The 21,601-nt window shown below is 49.3% G+C and overlaps 1 protein-coding gene across 1 annotated transcript in view; it reads right to left on the reverse strand.

Moving 5' to 3' along the window:
* Positions 1–2,703: 2,703 nt before the first annotated feature.
* Positions 2,704–21,601, reverse strand: part of EFEMP2 (EGF containing fibulin-like extracellular matrix protein 2) — a 50,987-nt gene continuing 32,089 nt past the window's right edge. The window contains exons 7-12 of the mRNA XM_015423920.1: positions 11,058–11,177; positions 7,745–7,864; positions 5,489–5,615; positions 4,809–5,004; positions 4,288–4,489; positions 2,704–2,914 (exon numbers count right to left, since the gene is read on the reverse strand). Of these exons, the coding sequence (XP_015279406.1) occupies positions 4,328–4,489; positions 4,809–5,004; positions 5,489–5,615; positions 7,745–7,864; positions 11,058–11,177 (725 nt within the window). The 3' untranslated portion in view covers positions 2,704–2,914; positions 4,288–4,327. The remainder of the gene's footprint in view (positions 2,915–4,287; positions 4,490–4,808; positions 5,005–5,488; positions 5,616–7,744; positions 7,865–11,057; positions 11,178–21,601) is intronic.

Consider the following 21,601-nt stretch of genomic DNA (forward strand, 5'->3'; position numbering starts at 1 on the left):
AAATTCATTCGCTCTGCAGCCCTCCTTCCTGAGCTAAGACAAAAATGCGTGAGCCGGAGGCTAAAAAACTGTGAGCTAGCTCACACTATAACTCAGTTTAGAGGGAACACTGACAGGCACCATGTTGGGGACCCCTGACCTAGTGCACTGTCCACATGATGATGCCACACTGTCCCTATTGGAAGTGGCTTTTCAGAAGGCATAGAATCCTAGAGGTGGAAGGGGCCATACAGACCATCTAGTCCAACCCCCTGCCCAATGCAGGACAAGCCTAAAGCATCTCTGACAAATATTCGCCCAGCCTCTTCTTGAAAGCTGTCAGTGAAGGGGAGCTAACCACCTCCCTAGGCAGCTGATTCCACTTTTGAACCACTCTGACCGTGGAAAAGTTTTTCCTAATATCCAGCCGATACCTTTCTGCATGTACCGTATTTTTCGCTCCATAAGACGCACTTCCCCCCCCCAAAAAGGGGGGGGAAGTGTGTGCATCTTATGGAGCGAATACTCCTCTCGGCTGCAGACGCTGCGTGGCTCAGCTGACTAGTCGGAAAGACCTGCTGCGGCTGCACCGGGGGATGGTGGCTATTGCCACTCACCCGCCTCCTTCTCTACCTCCATATAAGACCGTTTCGCCGGTCGACCCTGGCAGAGAGAGAGAGAGACTGACGCTGCACAGCTCAGCTGACTAGTCGGAAAGACCTGCTGCGGCTGCACCGGGGGACGGAGGGCGACAAAGCACTTGCGCGGTGCAAGAAGCAGAGACGCCTGGCGTCCCATTTCTCCCCCCCCCCCCGTGTCTCTTGCGCGTGCGCACAGCTTCCAGACCCAAGCTGCTGCACAGGCGCAGAGATGCACGGGCGCATGCCGGCTCCTTGCTTTACCTGTTCCCAACCCCTTCTCGCCCTTGCGCGCCTGTGCGCTCGTGTCGGTTCTCACAGTTAAGTCACCCCCCCTCCTCCTCCGGTGTTTGCCCCTCTCCCTCCCTGCCACCCCTCGCTGTCACTCTGGGTCTGGAGGAGGAGGAAGGGGGGGCTGCTCGTGTGAACACCCCCCGCGTTTATCCCCCTTCGGCTCACCGTTCATTACACTATTTGGTTCAGAATATTTTTTTCCCGTTTTCCTCTAAAAACTAGGTGCGTCTTATGGAGCGAAAAATACTGTAATTTAAACCCATTGCTTCGGGTCCTATCCTCTGCTGCCAACTGGAACAGCTCCTTGCCCTCCTCCAAATGACAGCCTTTCAAATATTTAAAGAGAGCGATCTCTTCACATTTAAAGAGAATCTCCTCTTCTCCAAACCAAACATTCCCAAAGCCTTTCCTCGTAGGGCTTAGTCTCCAGACCATCATCGCTCTCTTCTGCACCCTCTCGATTTTACCCACATCCTTTTTGAAGTGAGGCCTCCAGGACTACACACAGTACTCAAGGTGCGGCCTGAACAAGGCAGGATAGAGAGGGGCTATGACCTCCTGCGATTTTGATGGCACTGAAGGGAGAGGCTGTTAGTGGCACTTAGATGTGGCTGTCCCAACCCTTCACAAGGGCAAGCCCCCTGCAGAAGCAGCCCCCCATATGTGCACACTGATGGACCCAGCTGCCTACCTCTTTTGCTAGGTGTCACCATCCAATACGCCTGCACCTACTTGCCTGTAGTGAGAGTCTATAGCCTCCCCTTTGAGTTCATAGCTGAGATTTGATGCTCCCGCTCTTCATCACTCTACCAGACAACACAGGATCTGCTCCTTCCCCTGGCTCTGCTTAATGAACTTCCCAGGCTGAGCCATTGGCTGGTAGCTTCTAGCCACACTGTGCTGACCTAATGGGGTGTAGTGGGGGGGGGGATCAAGGCAACTGCAATGGGGGTGGGGCTGGTTCACACAGATATGCATAACCATAATGACTCAAAACTAGATTCAGCAGAATGTGCAGACTGTCCCACAGTATTGTGTCCAAGGTGACTGAGGTGGATATGAATGTTCTACCACTGCCAATTCCATGAGAATGGCTGATGTGGTGGAAAGTGCCGTCAAGTCACAGCTGACTTACAGCAGCCCTGTGGGGTTTTCAAGGCAGGAAACTTCAGTGGTGGTTTACCACTGCCTGCCTTTGCATCACAACCCTGGTATTCCTTAGAAGTCTCCCATCCAAATAGCTGCCAGGGCAGACCCTGCTTAGTTTCCGAGATCTGCCAAGATCCAGCTAGCCTGGGCTGTCCAGGTTAGGGCAGAATGGCTTATATGCACACACGCATAGGAATCATCTTTTGGTGTTGCACTCCCCCAGTGACAAATGCATGTGTGAACCTGCCCACAAGCCCACACTGGGGCAGGCAATTTGTATCCAAAAGCTAGGAGGGAAAAAACATCCTTCAGGGAACTCCTGAAGCAAGCAGGGGTGGGACAGATACGCTTGCCTTTTTTCTCACACCCTGTTTACAACTGTAGCAAGGAAACCTCTAAATAGAAGGGGAATGTGGAGAGAAACTGACTTGCATGAAGCAGTTGGGATCGGACACACACCAGAACAGAACGTCTCTCCGAGGGCTTTCCTTTTCAAACCTTTTACTAATTTTTGTACGTCTTTTTCTTTTTAACCAGAAAACAGACATGAAGATTTGCAGCAGGGTCCAAAGTCCTTTTCCTGGCTCCAGTATGCAGGGGGTGGGTTCTCTCTCCCCCCCCCCCCCCCCCCCCCAAGAGACAGAGGTTCATTGCTGGCACCGTCGTGGCTCAGAGTGGCCGTGTTCCAGGGTGAGCAACCGGTCTGTAAGCCACACCTCTGGCTGCTGGAGGCCTCATCCGAGTCATGGCTGTCGATGGTTCTGGGAAGGAGGCAAAGCTGCAGCATCCCTCCCTGGCTGTCGGGTAGTCCCCTTCTGGTCTCTCAGTTTTCTTCCCTGCCCAGGCATGTGTTTCTGCAAGAGGTGGGGAGAGAAGATAGAAACAAAAGCGATGCGAGAGAGAACACACTTGAATTCACCTTGGAGGTTTGCTGTTAGCACAGAGAGCTGCGTCCAGGGAACCTTGTCTCAGCCCTGGGATTTACAAAGCAGTTAATGAGCAAGAGTGTCTTTGAACATATGCAGAATGCCTTTGCACGAAGCCACCAAATTATCACAAGGAGGGGGAAAACACACATACCAGGAATTAAGCCCCAGAGCAGTGTGTTCAGCTTTCAGCCTAGATTCAGTCCCAGTACTTCTTGTTCCCCATCCATGCATTTTCCCCTCTGTGACTAATCTGCATTTACTTATGTTAGTCTGAATTGCAGGACTAAGCCTGGAATGCAAAGTAAAAAATGATAGGGGGGCTCTGGGAATGTGCAGAGTGCTTTTCACTCTCCCCTAAATGTGAGCCACACCACCTTATCCCGAGGCCCCAGGACTATGGCCTCTGATGTCAGAGGGTATATAACCTACTGCAGCTGCCAAGGTACCTAACAGTTCACTGCTCTTTTCCCCAGAATCATTCAAAGCAGAGCAAGCTAGAAATAACTAATAGACTTGAGGGAGGCAGTGAGGAATGACTACCGACTGCAATGTGTCGGCTTAGCTGATAAGAACATAAGAGATGCCAATGTTGGATCAGGCCAAAGGCCCATCCAGTCCAACACTCTGTATCACACAGTGGCCAGAAATACCAATGCCATCAGGAGGTCCACCAGTGGGGCCAGGACATTAGAAGCCCTCCCACTGTTGACCCCCCCCCCCAAGCACCAAGATGACAGAGCATCACTTGCCCCAGAGTCCCTATCTATCCCTTGTGGCTAATCGCCACTGATGGACCTCTGCTCCATATGCTTATCTAATTCCCTTTTGAAGCCGTCCATGCTTGTAGCCGCCACCACTTCCTGTGGCAGTGAATTCCAAGTGTGAATCACTCTTTGGGTGAAGAAGTACTTCCTTTTATTCGTTCTAACCCGACCGCTCAGCAATTTCATGGAGTGCCCACGAGTTCTTGTATTGTGAGAAAGGGAGAAAAGTACCTCTTTCTCTACCTGCTCTTTCCCATGCATAATCTGTTGATTGCATAGAAAAGCCCTTTTGAATAATTCAGTTTTGCACAGTTTGCGGAAAGCCAGGAGAGCCTGGGGGGCCTTCCTGTCCTGAGGCAGAGCATGTCACAACGTGGGGGCCACAACAGAGAAGGGCACGTACATGGGCAGTTGTTGATCTTAACCATGTGCAGGTTCTTAAGCAAACAAAATGAACAGGAAAAAAACTTAGGCCGGCCCGTTTTTGAGGAGGGGGGAGGACAGAATAGGCAGAGCTGTCACAGTCAGACTTACCCTTCCCCTCCCAGCCAGGCGAGGGGATGTTTCTGTTTGATTAGAAGGAATGGGCTCCCACGAAGACAGTGAGGCGCAGCACTGAGCTGGACCGATAGCTCATCAGGGTGTTCATGGTGACCATCTCCAAGTCCAGCACAAACTCCCGGGGTCCCGTCACAGTCCGGGCCAAGACCAGCATCGCGCTTATGTTGTTGATTTGCTGCAGGGGGGAAAGAAGCAAAGGGTGACCCCAGAGGGGAGACACCATCAGTTTGGACATTTACCCCTGGCTGGTTCAGAGAGCTGAAAAAGAAGCTGGAGAAATATTTCCCCATGGGGTATACCCATATAGGCCAAGCAGGGCGGAAGTGACTTTTGTGTGGACTAGCCACCAAGATGCTGAGCTGCCAGATTCGCAAAAAAAGCCAATGTCAGCTCAATTTGTTGCCAGTTACCTGACCTTCTACCAAGTGTCATAGGAGAGATGGCAGCCATAGCGGTGGCCTCTCCAGTTGGCTGTTGCTAAGAAGCCGACTCACCCGGATGTAAAATTCTCCTTGGTCACTTCCTGAGCGAATCTGGAAAGTGTTGTAAGCACCAGGGTAGACACTAGTGGCTTGGATCTGGAAGATGTCAGAGGGCACCGTTCGGTCAGCTGTGATGCTCATGTATCTGTGGACGATCGATGATGGCTTCTCTCGGCAGAGGAGGTTTGTGGCCGGGCAGAGGCAGCGACTGTGGTGGGGGGAAAAGGGTTGAGTTTGGGAGGGATACATCTTAACACCTACCTCAAAGTCTTCTAATCAAGTAGCACAGTGCACCAGCCTCACAGAATTATACACCCTTTGTCCTGCTCTGTTAATACAGAAGTGAACAATGGAAAAATTGCCTCACTGTACTTCAGAGCCAAAGGTCCATCCATCCTGTTTCCAGCTGTAGCCATCTGGATGCTTCTGGGAAGTTCATAAGTAAGACATGGAGGGCAACAGTATGCCCTTGTAATTTGACTCTTCTGCAACTGTTATTCAGAGCTATACTGCCTACATACATGGAGGTTCCATTTATTAATCTTGGGTTATAGCTGTTGCTAGACTTTTTCATTCTTTTTTTAAAGCGAGACATCTAGCGGGAACGTGTTCCGCAAGTTAATTACATGCTCAGATGCAAGAGGATCTCCCCACAACTCCCTCATGACCCTCAGCCGTGTTGACGTACTCACTTCTCAGAGACCTGAACGTATGGTTCCTGGCAGAGATTCTTTTCGACACAGCGATAGCCGCCATGAAAGTTGATGCAGTTCTGGGATTCCGTGCATTGGTGGGCCCCCGTTTCACACTCATTAATATCTAGGAAAGCAGAAGAAATGACAGAGGGTTTTTTTGGGGGGGGGGGGGGACGGGGGGGTACTGAAAAATTCAATTAAACAAGCAAACATCTCCAGGGTTTTTTTAGCTCCCCCAAATGGAATCCTCAGTGCCTGCCTCTCTGCGTGCTGCTTGCTCCCTCCCCAGTTGGTCCCCCAAGTTCTAGGAGAGCACATACCAGCGCAGGTGTTCAGCTGAATACATGAAAAGGGCCAAGGATCTCAAACTGGAGCCTCTGGTTAGAGTGTCAGGTTAGGAGCTCGAAGCTCACTGGAAGACCTTGGGCCAGTCATACACCCTGAGCCTAATCTACCAGACAGGGTTGTTGTGAGGATAAAATGGAGGAGAGAAGAATGACATAAGCCACTCTGGGTCCCCACTGGGTATAAAGGAAGATCCGGGCACCCTGCTGTGCGAGGCAGCTTGTAGGACGATGGAGCTGTTCTCCGCTGCACGCCAGCCCATTGCTGCAGATGGCCAAAGGTGGATATTACAACAATCAAATAGAGGTCAGGTGACACCAGGGGCCAATGAGGTTCCTCCCAATCATATAAAGCCTGTGACCAGGCCAACCTCCTCAGTCTGAGCTATGTGCCTTAGTGAAAAGGACCAATCTATCATTAGACTGCCTGTGCCTACCCTCTGCCTGCTACCCTGGCTTTCAGCTCTCGTCACCTGTCTGCCAACCAATGTTCCCTCTAAGCTGCGGAGTCTTGTGAGCAAAAATTCTACCTTGTGAGCGCCTGGCATTAAAGTTGTGAGCGAGCAATTTGGCTGCTGCATAAATTAGTTTGCTCTGGAGCCAACCTTCCTGAGCTAAGACAAAAACCTGTGAGCTGGAGGCTAAAAAACTGTGAGCTAGCTCACACTAACTCAGAGGGAACACTACTGCCAACCACTTGCCAGCTCATCCGTCAGCCTTGCGTCATTACCTCAAGCCTTGACAGTGGGACTCCTTTGAATTTATGTCTGACCTTGATGCATGCTGGGATTGCCTACAGAGACAGGGCATCATCCACCCTGTAGGGTGGGGCTGTGGCTCAGTGGCAGAGCGTTTGCTTCATGTCAGATTCAATCCCCAGCACCTCCAGTCAAAAGGGTCAGGTAAGTAGGTGGGGCCCTGACCTGGACGGCCCAGGCTAGCCCCTTCTCATCAGATCTCGGAAGTCAAGCAGGGTCGGCCCTGCCCAATGATGGGGAACCACGAAGGAAGTCCAGGGTCGCTACACAGAGGCAGGCAATGGCAAACCACCTCTGGATGTCTCTTGCCTTGAAAACCCCTTGAGGAGTTGCTGTGAGTCAGCTGCGACTCGGACTGCACTTTCCACCACCAAATAGGTAGTGTGAAACACCTTGACCTAGGACCCTGAACAGCCAGTCAAAGTGGACAATTCTGACTTTGAGAGACTGACAGATTGCCTCTATAAGGAGGTTTGTGTGCCCCCAAGACAAGATAAAGGATGGGCCGGGCCGGGCCAACTCAACAGTAAATCAGATTTCTCCCAGAGGGAAATAAAGAAATTCCAGTATTCCACATTGCTTAGGAAATTGGGTTTTTTTTAAAAAAAAAATCATCTATCCAAGAAGTGCAGACCTTACATTTGTCGTGATGTAAGCTAGATTTGTGAATAGACATGACGACTAAAAGTAGCTCCCGGATGACCGGGGAGTGAAGATCTTTTGTAAAATGGAATTATTTTCAAGCTTTCCCCCCATAAATCAGAACCCTTGTTTTATGTGCAAGCACCAAGAAGACCACCAGGGCTTTTTTTCTGGGGGAACGTGCCGGAACGGAGTTCCAGAACCTCCTCGACAGAATTCTTTTTAAAATGTTTAAAAGTTCATGAGATTTCAGTATACAGACTGAAAACTTCATGTCCCTCTTGAGAGTTCCGGCACCTCATTAATAATAATAATAATAATAATAATAATAATAAAGCCCTGGGGAAGACAAAAGGGGAAATCTATTCATTAGCTATCCTAACTCTGAAAACGACATGGTTATTAAAAAGTAGGTGAGGAAATTACCTTAATAACATACTCAAGGACTCTTAGGATGCCCCCGGCTAGCTCTGGTACTGATGCCCTTCAATCACTATACAGTAGATTACCTTGGCAGAGGCGGGGGGTCAGTTGCTGGTATCCTTGTGGGCAGGCGCATGAGAAATGCCCTGGCTCATTCACGCACTGGTATTGGCACAGGTAGGTGGAATAGCTGCATTCGTCGATGTCTGGAGAGCAAAGAAAACATTCCCAGTCAGGCCTCTGGGTTGTCCGACTGAGTCACTCAGACGCTGGATTGTGTATATCCCAGCCTCTCAAATCAAAAGAGTCTAAAATCAGGGATAATAACAGCTGTCTGTATGTGGGACTTGAAAATCAGGCATGCAATGACGGCATTGTGGCCAGTTCCATAAAATCTCTTCTTGGTACATATTTAGATTCTGCCTCCTCTGAAGGTCAAGGTAGCTCACAGAACACATGGAAACAACAAAACATTTAAAAACACAGAATGCAAGCAACAGAAAGAGCATCATACATACAGTGAAAGAAGTACAATCCCCCCCCAAGCCCCCGAAGATGAATGCACACAAGTTACAAATCTTCTGAAGATCATTCTATGAATAAGAGGTCTAGCGGCAGCAGTAAAGTCAAAGCATGTTTTGCTCACGATACACTGGGAGTTGGTATAGCAACTAGCTAAGAAAGCAAAATTATAATTTAAACCTGACTCTTGCCAGGCAATTGAGGTAGCCATTCTGCCTTACCCTCCCTGTCTGCAACATGAAAATGTTACTGAGCTACTCTACAGAACTGTTGTAAGGACTGCCTTGACATAGTGTAGAGCTGGTTCTTATTCTTAAAATAACTGTATGTTGATAGGGTTGCCATCCCCTCGATGGGGGTGAGGTTCCCCCTGTTTTTGGGGGCCCCAATCTGATGCTGGCCAGCAGGGTGAGCCCTGCCCCCAAAGAGCCCCACCGTGCCCGGCATGATGGCATCGCCCAGAGATTATGATGTCGCGCAGGGGACACTAGCGCATTTGGCTAAAAACTCTATTGTGACCATAAGAGTTTTTAGCCAACCGCTAGAGCATCCCCTCCATGATGTGCCCAGTGCAATGATATCACTTCTGTTCAACGTCATCATGGCGTATGCGCCAGGAGAGCAGGTTGGAGCCCTCCACCAGCAGAAGGTAAGGTCCTGGCAACCCGATACATTGGCCAATTTGAAAGTATTATTTGTTTGTTTGCATTGTTGATTGTCTGCCTTCCTCTATTTGAATCAAGACGGATTACACAGAGTTAATCAGTACAATCAATGGATGGGATAGTCAATAAACAATGCAAGAGGATTAGGGTTGTCAAACCAACCAGAAGTTGGAAAACAGAACTGAAGCCAAGTGTTAACATGATGTATTAAAAGATGCAGAATTCCACAGTAGGATCCTAGTTTCTGCAAGCTGTGCACAGTACTATAGACCACAGTCCCTAACGGTTTCGCAAAGTAAGGTTGTGAATCATTTAATACACTGCAACTCCATTTCTCATGTAGAAAAGCCCTTGTGATTAATTCAGTTTTGCATAGTTTGCACAATAGTCGGTACTGTTATTATTCCATTTCCAGTACTTAAGATACATTCTTCTGACAGTGTGGTGGAAGTACAACCCTGAATTAGTGTCTGGGAGATCTGGGTTCAGATCCACACTCTGCTGTGAGGTTTGCTGGGTGTCTTTGAGCCAGTCACTCTCAGCATAACCCCCTTCACAGTGTTGTGAAGACAAAATGAAGAAAGGAGAACTATGCATACCGTGCTGAACTCCTTGGAGGAAGGGCAAAATAAATATTGACTTAGACAGAAATAATTACCACAGTTTTAAAGCAGGCCAGTGTTATTACCCTCACACTGCAAACGAGGGAGCTACCGATTGGACACTAAGAGAAAAAACGGCTTGAATTCTAGACAGCTCAAGGCAGAGGTAAGAGTTGAACTGGGGACTTGCTGGCTCACAGCTCACTCGCGAGAGTGTCCCACACAGCCTGTTCTTTCTGGCTTCTGTGCTTCCTTTCCCTTCGCCTCATGTTAGTTCTTCCTAGGGTTGCCAACCTCCAGGTGGTGGCTGGAGATCTCCCAAGGTTACAACTGATCTCCAAGCGACAGAGATCAGTTCGCCTGGAGAAAATGGATGCTTTGGAAGGTGGACCCTATGGCATTGTACCCCACTGAAGTCCCTCCCGTCCCCAAACCCCGCCCTTCTCAGGCTCCACCCCCAAAATCTCCAGGTATTTCCCAACCAGGAGCTGGTAACCCTAGTTCTTTCCCACAGAGCAAAGACACGTTCACTGTCAGCCTGGGCAACCCCCTGCTGATCTCAGTGACCCTTGGGTTGCTAAAATTGAAAAATGCCACCAGGGCCTAATCTTGATTAGGCCTACAACACCCTGTGATGAGCCATTTGCCCGTCCACCACCACCCCCCGCACCTTTTCAAGTGCCAAAACAGTAGCAGCAAACACTCCACCCCACCCCAGTAACCGTTCCAACACTTGAAAAGTCACGGGGGGGGGGGAGAGTGATTCATCCCACCATGCTGCATTTTTAGATCAACCATTTTAGGCTTTAAAATGGCACTGGCATTTCCATGGTGAACATCGTGTCTCGTTTGTCCCTAGGAAAGTGTGCACAGGAGAGATGTTAATGCCATAGTATTAGACCAGCAAGGAGCCATCACAGACTGGAACACAGAGATCACTGGCTACACAGGCCCCCTGGGAGAGGCGGAGAAGAGGCGCAAGAGCCCACACACGTCCAGAAATGCCACGGTCGAGGCGGGGGCAGGGCAGTGACTGCTGCTGCGGCAAGAGGCCGCCCCTCTGCCGGCAGCCCTGTCGTCATCGTCCAGGGCAGCCGAGGCGGCTCTGACGCCGCTCCGTGCTGCGCCCCGCTGCCACCACCAGCACCACTGCCGAACACACCGAGAGGCCTCCCTGATGTGCCCCACCACCGTGCCAAGACCCTCCTCCTGTCCGACCCCAGTGGTGGGAGCTGGGACGCAGGCTCCGGCAGAGCGGCTGTGCTCTACCCACCGCTGGGCCCAGGGGACGAGGCCACCACCGCTCCTTCTTCTCCCAAGAGGGGGGCTGGCAGGCGGCAGCCCAGCTAGACCTCATTGCATTTGTCTCTGCAATGGGCCTTCTTCCTAGTGTGTGTGTGTGTGTGTGTGTGTGTGTGTGTGTGTATGAGGTTATGGGGAGGACTTATAAACATCAGGGTCAAAGGGCCATGAAATACATGAAGTACAGAGCAAGAGGTAATGTAAAATGCAAACATAATCCAAGAAAAGTACTGAGAGGAGTTAACTGAAGGGCAGAGCTAAGGAGCAGGGGCTGAGGAGGGTGCACGTGGGGACACCCACCTACTTACCTTTGCAGGTAAAGCCATCGTGGTCCAGTTCATAGCCCTGGTTGCATCGGCAAATGAACGTCCCATAGGTATTGAAGCAGCGCTGCTCGCAAGGTGCACCCATCTCACATTCGTTCACATCTGGAGAAAGTGAGAATGCGTGGAGTGAGAATGGGGCACCTGTCAACAGAGCTCCTACAGTTTTTAAAGTACAAATAGCAGTTGGAGGAAGATTCAGAATGGAGCTGTGGCATAAGGGAAGAAAGCTTATCTTTGCCTTCTGTACGCCCTTCCCTAACTCCATTGTCCTTCCTCTTTCCTTGAAATGTTCTTTGCCCCATGGAAGAAACACACAGTCACCATACATTTTATCAGGGGTCATTTCCTGCGGGAACGCACAGGAGCGGAGCTCCGGCAGCAAGGAGCCCAGGGGGTGGGAACATGCAACAAGCCCCACCCCCTGCTCCCAGCAGCCCTCAGTCAGCCAGCAAGAAGCAGCCAGGTAAGTTGCAGAGCCCCCCGGCCCCAGCCCACCTTCAGGCACAAGCTCTCCCTCCTCTGCGAGGGCAGATCTGCGCGTCACCAATACCTAGCAATCCAAAACAGCCCAGTGGAGCCTGAGCGGTGGGTGTTGCCTTCTGACACACTTCCGGTGATGTCAGGGGGTGTGGCATATGCAAATACGTTATGCTAATGAGTTATGCTAATGAGCTCCCACACCTCTTTTTCTAAAAAATGGCCCCTGCATTTTATCACACCTTGGAACAAAGAGCAGATGGGGTGTGGGCTCAACTAAAGTGAGAAAGAAAACATGAGGAGTGATGGTCCTCTTCCCCACTCAAGACCTCTCAGGAGGGCTCAGGGCCAGTTCTCCAACAAAGCTGCACAAGTAGAGGCGGTGGTAGCCACAGGGCATCCAGGGCAACTGCCCTGGGCCCTATACTGGCTACCCCTACCATCCTGCAGCCAGCTGCCCCAGCCACTCCCCTGAAGCCACCACCACCACTGCCACTGATTCCCTATTGTGCCTGAACCTCAGGAAGCATGTGGGGGAAGGCAATCAACTGTTTTTAGGAAGGAGCCACCACCATACAGCTGATTAGTCTCCCCCCCCCCGCCTGAATGGATTCCAGAGTGCCATCCATATTTGCCTAGGGCTCCAGAGTCACTAAGATCACCCCCTGCACACAAGTGGCCTCTTGGTTCATCACAAGGAGGGTGCCGAACGGGCTCTCCTCTGGCCATCAGCTGCATGAGAACTGATCGATGTCACCACCAGCCAGGTCCAAAGAAAGCCGCATGGACCTGGGAGTGATGGAAGTATCTTGCTTGGGATAACAAAATACTTGGAACCAGCCTGGGGAAGGTGGCTATTTATACTTCAACAAACAACAGTAAGTAACATCTCTCTGTGTGTACAGTGCCGTCAAGTCGCAGCTGATTTATGGTGACCCTGTGGGGTTTTCAAGGCAAGAGACGTTTAGGGATGGCTTGCCATTGTTTGCCTCTGCACAGAGACCCGAACCTGGACTTCCTTGGTGGTCTCCCATCCAAGTACTAATCAGGGCTGACCCTGCCTAGCGAGACTGAGCTAGCCTGGGCTATCCAGGTCAGGGAACAGGGCTATACCGTAAGGGAATGGTTCAGAAAGTTGCTTTTATAAAGGGAAGAGGAGAGTAGTCTACACCACTGTTTAATACATATTGTCTACCATAGGTATTGTGTTGCAGTGACTGCCTGACTGCATCATGTTCTACTTCTGCAATTCCATTCTCTGCATTACCCTCTTTTGGGGGGGGGCGTTTCTAGCTTTTGTAATCCCAGTCTAACTGCACCGTTTATTACATATCTCATTCGATCATGCATGACTGCATTCTTTCATACCTCGAGCCTAAATAAGAAAGGTGGGGCAATAAATAAGTAAAATTATGAAATAAACCCTAAGCGGCGTTATACTGTTCTAAATTCCACTGAAGTCAATTGGGATGCAGCAGCAGAAAAGAGCAGGAGTCCAGCAGCGCCTTTAAGGCCAACAAAATGTGTGGCACAGTGTCACGGGGCTCAGGTGGGGTGTCACCTGTCGTTGCCACCACTCTGGGTTTAGGATCCCTCGAGAAGGCCCAGAGCACCCTCCCAAGACCTTCTGACCTCCCTTTTGGCCAAATAATAGGCGTGAGGACCGGGCAGAGTACAAGAAGGAAAATAGTTTATTTTATAGGACGTCAAACAACAAGGTGCAGAATAATAACAGTAAGTGGGTGAAAAGAAATCAAATGCCCTAACGCATCTAAATATATACTGTTCCTAGCTCACAATCTGCAGTGGCCTTAGACTACTCACCCTTCCCTCAGGATGAGGGTCTCTTCCCTGCAGCAGCCTTCCTTCTGGCTCTTCCTGCTGCTCCAGATCTTTTATTTTGGCTCCAAAACCACACAGGGGCTTCTGGGAGTTGTAGGCCCAGCCTCACCTACTGCTAGCCAGGCTCCCTGGGCCTAGTAGGCCTCTGGTGGCACAGCCCAGATCATGACACACGATATGAGCATTCATGAGTCACTGCTCCCTTCTTCAGATACCTGGTAGCAAGACACCTGAAGAAATGAGCAGTGACTCACAAAAGTTCATCCCCTGCTGTAAGCAGGCAGACCCTCTCCTCTCACTGGGATAGTTTGCATGCAAGCACCCTTCATTCAATAGCCCCCAAGATCTCACATGCCAGGCAGTTTGATCAAAACGCACACCAAATGGATGCCAGGCTGGCAGGCCTTACAGACATGCCTGGGTGGGCAGTGATTCTGGAAGTTATAATGTCATGGTGTCTGACCCTGCTGTCACCTCTTCCCCACCCTAAGGTATGCATAAGCGCACAACAATAGGCTTCCAAAGACCCCCTCCACCTGGACTCAATCTCATCAAGTCACAATCCCATCTCCCCTTCCCACATTTACATTTCAATAGCCACACCTAACACTGACAGCTGCTTTCCCCATCAATACAATGAACAGGCCATCAAGCACACTTTGCATTATTGAATAGTTTAATCCTGACCATCATTTCTTTAGCTTGCGCCCCATCAGAGTTTGCCCCAAAGCAATCAGAGCTTCCCCCAGATCATAATACATCTCAGAAACATTTGTCAGGAGGATTGTTTTGAGGCACCCACATCACCCCGCCTCAGGGAGAATTTTTGCTATAACTGGGCTCCCCAGAGCCCAGTTGTGTCTGTGTTCTCCTGGATCCAGACCTCACGCTCGAAATGCAGGTCATTTCATCCTCTTGCCGACCCCACAGGTACGCAGGACCAGCTCGTTCTTGGGATCTCAGCCCCCCAGTAGGACTACATTCGTCTAGATAGGTAAATATCACCCACCCACAATCTGTATCCCCACTACTCTCTTTTCTCTTTATTAGTCTTGTATGTGTGTTTCCTCCTCTGCTCTTGTGTATGTTCTGCTCCTTTGTTTCTTTTAAAATAAAATATTTTTCTATTTAATTTGGACTGGTTTATTTTGAGAGTTCTCAGAGGGAAAAATCTCCGTAAACGCTGGTGTGGATCTTGCTTGTTAGGCCCCCCCCCTCGCATGTTCTGTCTCCAATTATGCTAATTTCCCAGAATAAATTTGGCGGGGACCCCCCCCCCCCCCCCCTCTTGCTGGAAAGATGTTTCCCCGCCTGACATTCAAACCTGGTACAAAAAGTTGTGGAATCAGTTCATCATGGAAAGCATCACAGCTAAAGTTAACAGAAATAAAGGGAACATTGCACATTTTGGGTTCGAAGTTAAATGGTTTCCTATTCTAGAAGCCTTAACAGAAGAAAAATTCATTTCAGCATCCTGGAATAACTATATTAAATGGATATAATGACTTATATATGGTTCAAATGAATATTGTTTATTGAAACTACATAGATATAGCAAAATACTGATATCCTCACGGTAAATTGTTTATGGTTTATAGGTTCACTTTGTTTTTCACATTGTTAGATATGCTATTGAATGCCTATTGATAATTTAGATGGCAGAAGGCACTTTATTGAGTTAATAACAGCGAACAGAACAGGCTTTAATTAGAATACATTGTAAAAACAAGGGATTTTGTTCCTAAATTTATTGAATTATACATCATTTTTCAATGCTTACATTTTTTATTCATATTGTACTGGTTAATATGTTTAACTGTTCTTTAGTTCATTATGGACTTTGCTAATGTTATAAAATTTGATTGTTATGTTTTCTTAATACTATTGTATTATACCAATAAAATGTTATTTAAAAAAGAAGAAGTGCACTGGAAGTCTTTCGGCTGGATACAGCTGCCCTCTGGTTCACGCTAAGCTCTGATGATGTTCCCAGCAGTGTGGCTGTCTTAAGGATGCCACCGAATGCTTCGTTGTTTTGGTGCCACAGACCGGCACCGTTCTTTTACCAGCCACTTTCTTCCAAAAGTTTACGGATTGCACTGGCAGAGTCCCACAGCAAGGCAGAATTTTGTCTGAAAAACCATTCGCTCGAACGTCTGCAGGTGGTTTGCGGGGGGGACCTGATTTTTCAAGAGTTGTACATAGGAATATTGCTGGCAATTTTATTTTAACTCACTGGTGTGCTTTTTAAAAGAGTCAGTTTGACTCCTTCTTGAGAAGTCTGCGACTGCTCTACTCCTGAAGTTTAGTACAGAAGCATAAGATTGTGGAAAGCCAGTGCAAGGGAAAGCAAGGGGGAAATAAAAAGGAAGAGGAAGGTGGGAGGCATGACGTATGTTCACATAAGCTGTCATTCATTACAAACAGTAAGAATGTGCTAACGCATGCTTGCTCTTTCTCTTGTAATATTTCTCCCTAATATATTTTTTTAGAGTCTGAAGCATTCTGTTTCTTTGAGTGATCACTCTAGGAGCTGGAAAACGAGACACAAGAGTGCAGAAAGGGAAACATCAGCTGCGAATCTAATTGGTTAACAACTGCAGAGCATCATGGGAAAGGAGGCGGAGGTATGCAGATCACTAACCAATGTCTTTCTGAGCCCTGGCACTCAAAGTTGTTAAACTGACGGAGGGAGGAGAATCTACAAATTAAGACATCAAACTATCTTTCAGGAGGCTGCTTGCCTGAAAAGTAAAAAGATCAGCAATTTTGCGATGTAATGGGAAGTCTTCTGACCCCGGCTATGCTGGCTTTGCTGTTTGGCACCTCAGGCTGTGGCATTGCTCTCTTAGCCCTCCAAGTATATCACGTTGATACGAAATAACATTTTCCGAGCAGTTTCTTTATCGCTTCTCGGCCTTTTGGCTAAGATCAAGTGTAGTATCTGTTCTTATCAGTTTAATATCTGATACGTCCTCTATCTGAGGACTATATATTAAATGGATTTTTGGAACTGGGAGATGGAATAGGGGCTTGCTCCATCCACTCCACGCATCGACCTGGTATTGCAGTACCTCCAGGAACGGTGCACCTCCCCACCCTGGGGAGAATAATCATGGTTCAAAAATAGATGGGTATATTTCTCTAACTCTCTGCCTCTTTCCTTGCTATCCTTTACTAAAAAAAAAAACCCTCTTGTATTTCTTTCCCACATTCTGTTTTAACATTCTTCCCCCCCCACCCACCCTTTTCCTTCTGTAATATTTCTGCCCTGCTCCTCTATCCCCAGTGCTGGGGGGAGCCACAGCCCCCAGTGAGAAGGCACCGAATGCCTGGGGAACCCACGTTGCCCTTTGAAGCCAGTGAAGGGGAACCACAACAAGGGATATGCACCTTAAAAAGTCAGTATTTTTCAGATCTGGATATCGGGGAGACAAGAAATATCAGTATTCCCAGTTATCCAGGTCTCCCCCTTCCCGGATTCTGATACTGCTACCGTAGGGAGCAAAGCCCGTTGTGGGCGGAGACAACAGGCCCCTAGACAGGTAGAGTGGGAGGGTGGGGAAAGAGAGCGGGGGAAAGAAAGGAAGAGAGAGAGAGAGAGAATGAAAGAAACAAAGAAAGCAAATAGATGGGGAGGGGGAAGGAAGGAAGGGAGAGAGAGAGAGAGAGAGAGAGAGATACAGAGAGAGAGAGAGAGAGAGTGGGGGGAGAGAGAGAGAGAAAGGAAGGAGGGAAGAAAGGGAGGAGGCAGGAGGGGCCGCAGAAGATCCTCCCGTCCATCCGGCTTCCCAGGTGGGCAAGAGAAGCGGTGCGGATGGGGGGGCGTAAGAAAGCCTCCTCTGTCTGTCCGGCTTCCCAGGCGGGTTGGCAAAGTGGGGCGGGTGGGGGAGGGAAATCGGGGTGCGGCGTGGGGCGCATTGCCACCGCGTGCTCAGACGCAGCGCTCGGCTCCCACCTCCGAGCCAATGGCAGGGCAGCAGCCTTGAGTTGCAGCTGGGCGACACGGCCAATGGAAGCTGGGGAAGCTTCTGACGGACAGCGCAAGATTCCAAACACTGCGTCTGAGGTGGGACTTAGGCGACATGGCCAATGGAAGCCTTTGACGGACAGTTCAGCCGTCGAAACACTGTTGGTGCGCATTTTCTCTCCGCTGCGTGACTCTGTGTCTTATTCAATTATATATAAGGCAGAGATTTGGTTCCTGTATTCCCTTTGGGGAGTCTTTTTGGGGGAGGGGCTTTTTTTAAAGCTAGTGGCACCAAAATGGCAGCAGAGCTGCTGGTGCCTGTCCACTAAATAACCTCCAAGTTCCAATTCCATGGGCCCCTGAACAAGGTGACCCCAGCTATCCTCCACTGTTTCCTACCTGGGGGGGAAATTTCAAAGTGCTCTTGAGGGCAAAGAATAGCTAAAGACAAAAGCAAAAAGAGCAACCCCTGGCCAAAAACCTCCCAATGCAAACAGAACCAGCAAGCCCAAAGAACCAATGCAGAACAAGGGAATCCCAGCTAGAAGGACACGGCAATGTGGCAAGCCTGACACAATAAATGTCAAATCAGAAAATCCAAGCCAATATCAAACCAGAGGACACCCCCCCCCCCCCCGCACACCGGCAAATGGATCTAATGAAGAACTCTGGCAAACCCAGTAAATGTAAAATCAGAGAATTCAAGCCAAACCAAGTCATTCCACTATACCCACAGGAGGCGTCCTTTGGAGGAGAGGGCCCAGCCAACTTATCCCCCTCTACTTTTGCAGGGGGGCAGAGGTGGCCCACAGCAGTGTAAAAGCACAGAAAGATGGAACAAGCCTGCTCTTCCCTATGTATCCTGTGTTCTTGGTCCCCAATTGATGCCATCCCCTGCATGCCTGAAACACACAGCACCATCAAGCAGGGGCGGCCCCAGCTTATTTTGCATCCTAGGCAAGAATCCCTTCTGGCATCCCCCCCCCCCGTGCGCCCACCATGACTCGGACCCATTAATTGGATCTGTACCCCGGACCTCCCGTTCCCCTGGCACCCATGCTCTTAACACTCACTTTTCCTTTTGTAACTTTGCCTGCTTTGCACATCTGGCTTCCACCAAGGAAGACTGCAAAGAAAGGCACTTGCAGTCACAAACAACCTCTGCTTCTCACTTGCCTTGACAGTTCCTTGCTGGGGTTGCCATAAGTCAGTTGCAACTTGAGTGTCCTTATGTAATAGCCCCCCTACTTAGGTTGTTCTTTGACTCATCTGAGTGACTGTTCTGTGCCCAGAGGGCTAAGTTCTTTGGTGGAATTGGTGTTTGTATCATCAGAAAGATCATAACATGTTTAAAACTCAGTAGTGTTTGCAGCTGAACCAGAATAGGGTGTGTGTGTGCCAGTTTGGCGCCCCTAAGGGCCGGCGCGCTCTAGGCGAGCGCCTAGTTCGCCTAGTGAGTGAGCCGGGCCTGCCATCAAGAAGGCGGGAAGAGTCAGCAGCACTATTGCAACCACCTGAGGAGGATCCCCCGTGCCCAGAGAAGACACCCCTGATATCCAGAACCCACGGTCAGAAGCTGTAAGCGGTGGCAGTGGGAAAACACCATTACAGATCAACCATGCCTGAGCTGGCCTGAGTGTCTTCGAGACCAGCTGAGCTCTGAGCAGGAGCAGGAGAGAGAGCTGTGAGAGAGATGAGTGGGTTTCTTTTACTTGCTTTCAGCTGAGAGAATTCAGCTAAGGATATTTTGTGGGAAAACTGTGTTTAGCAGTGTGTGGAAGCACTTAGAGTTCTTGCAGAGTCCTGGCTGATTGAGTGTGGGAGAGGAACGGGCATTGTTTGACTGGGATTGCCTGTAATTGAGAGGAAGTGGAAGGGGCATTGTTTTGCCTGTGATTGAGTGCCTGGGTGAATTTGAATTTGAATAGCTGCTGCCTGACCTCTGCTGGGGGAGGCCTCTATTTAAGGAAGCACCTTGCCAGAGGCACGAGCACCTTGCCAGAGGGCGAGCTAAAGGGCTCTTTGCCTGTGGCTCTTAGCCTAGGGACTCTTAGACTAGGGGCTCTGTAAGAAGCCCAAAAAGAGCCAGAAAGACAAGGCCCTAGGCTCTTTGTCTTTCCCGTAAAATAATTTGACTTTGATAACAAAAACCACATAAATACCAAGGGTTTAAAAGGGGGATTATATTTATTTATTTTAAAAGAATTATGAAGCCAGAATGCCAGCAGGGGGTTGGGGGCTATCCAGTGTTTTGCACAGAGTGTCACATGTATGACTATCTGCCCACTGGGCAGAAGTCTTGGGTGTGTCCTCGGTGCAAGGAGCTCCTGGTTCTCAGGGAACGTGTGTGCTCCCTTGAGGCCAAGGTGGCTGACCTGGAGAAGCAGAGACAGTCAGCTAGGCACACAGAAAAGACTCTCGGGGACTTGTTAGCTACGTCCCACTCTGGATCTGGCAGCCCCGCTGCTGTCAGGGAGCATGAGGGTCTAGGGGAAACAGGGCACCATGCTGAGGATAAGGGGAATGTGCCCTCAGAAGGGACCTCTTCCCCAGCTGGTGAGCGGCTCTCCTTTTGCACCAAGGAACCATCCCTGAGCAGGGTGGGAGGGGGGCTCTTGGTAGTGGGTGATTCGATCCTTAGGCAGGTAGACAGCTGGGTGGCGAACCCGCGTACTGACCGTATGGTGACTTGCCTGCCTGGTGCGAAGGTAGCGGACATTACGCGTGTTTTAGATAGGCTGGTAGATAGTGCTGGGGAGGAGCCAGTGGTCGTGGTGCATGTCGGCACCAACGATGTGGGGAAATGCAGTCGTGAGGTCCTGGAGGAGAAATTTAGGCTGCTGGGCAGGAAACTCAAGGCCAGGACCGCCAAGGTAGCCTTCTCAGAAGTGCTACCTGTTCCACGCGCAGGGCCGGAGAGACAGGCACAGATCAGGAGTCTCAATGCGTGGATGAGACGATGGTGTAGAGGGGAAGGGTTCAGGTTTGTTAGGCACTGGGATTCTTTTTGGAACAAGAGGGAGCTGTACAGGCGAGACGGTCTCCACTTGTCCCGAGAAGGAACCAGGCTGCTGGCACTTAAAATCAAAAAGGTGGCAGAGCAGCTTTTAAACTGAATATTGGGGGAAAGCCGACAGGAGATGAAAAGTCTCTGGTTCGGGTTGGCTCATCTGAGAGAGGTGAGGGGGTACCGGTTGCTTTTCTACAGGGAGGTGGATTGAAATTGTCCACAGAGGCCATGGCTGGTGACATGGACTGCCGGACAACGACTCGAGATAGCAAGAGGAAGGATGCAGGCTTAACTTGTAAGGGAAATTACAGCTGTTTCTATACAAATGCTAGAAGTGTCCGAGGTAAAATCGGGGAGTTGGAGTGCTTGGTGTCGGAGGGAAAAATAGACATTGTGGGTATTTCTGAAACTTGGTGGGATGAGGAAAATCAGTGGGACACAGTGATTCCCGGTTATATATTATATCGGAAGGATAGGGGGGGAAGGGTTGGAGGTGGGGTAGCTCTGTATGTCAGAGAGGGTATAAAGTCTAGAAAGATTGAGAGGCTAAGTGAATTGGATTCGCTTCTGGAAGTTCTATGGGTTGAAATAGGGGGGCCAAAAGGAAACTTAACACTGGGAGTTTGTTATCGCCCACCAGATCAAAAGATAGAGGAGGATTATAAAATGATGAATGCCTTAAAGATAGCAACTAGACAAAAACACTGTGTAATAATAGGTGATTTTAACTACCCACACATTGATTGGGTCAATATGTGTTCTAGCCGGGAAAAAGAGATTGAGTTTCTAGACACTCTAAATGACTGTGCTATGGAGCAGATGGTCACGGAACCTACCAGGGGAGAGGCGATCCTTGATTTGGTCCTAAGTAACACTCAAGACCTGGTGAGAGATGTAAAAGTGATTGCACCGCTTGGAAACAGTGATCATAATGTTGTTGAGTTCATCATTTGTACAAATAGAGAATTGGCCAAAAAGACTCACACAACCATTTTTAACTTTAAAAGGGGTAATTTCTCTGATATGAGGGGACACGTGGGGAGGAAACTGAAAGGAAAAGTAGAAAGGGTCAAAACAATTGGGGAAGCTTGGGATCTATTTAAAACTACGATCCTAGAAGCTCAAAAAATATATATTCCGCAGGTTAGGAAAGGCACAAACAGGTATAGGAAAAAGCCTGCATGGTTAACAAACAGAGTAATGGAGGCTGTAAAAAGTAAAAAGAAT

This window comes from Gekko japonicus, unplaced genomic scaffold, assembly GCF_001447785.1.
Source record: "Gekko japonicus isolate JY-2015 unplaced genomic scaffold, Gekko_japonicus_V1.1 scaffold313, whole genome shotgun sequence".
NCBI classification, from domain to species: Eukaryota; Metazoa; Chordata; class Lepidosauria; order Squamata; family Gekkonidae; genus Gekko; species Gekko japonicus.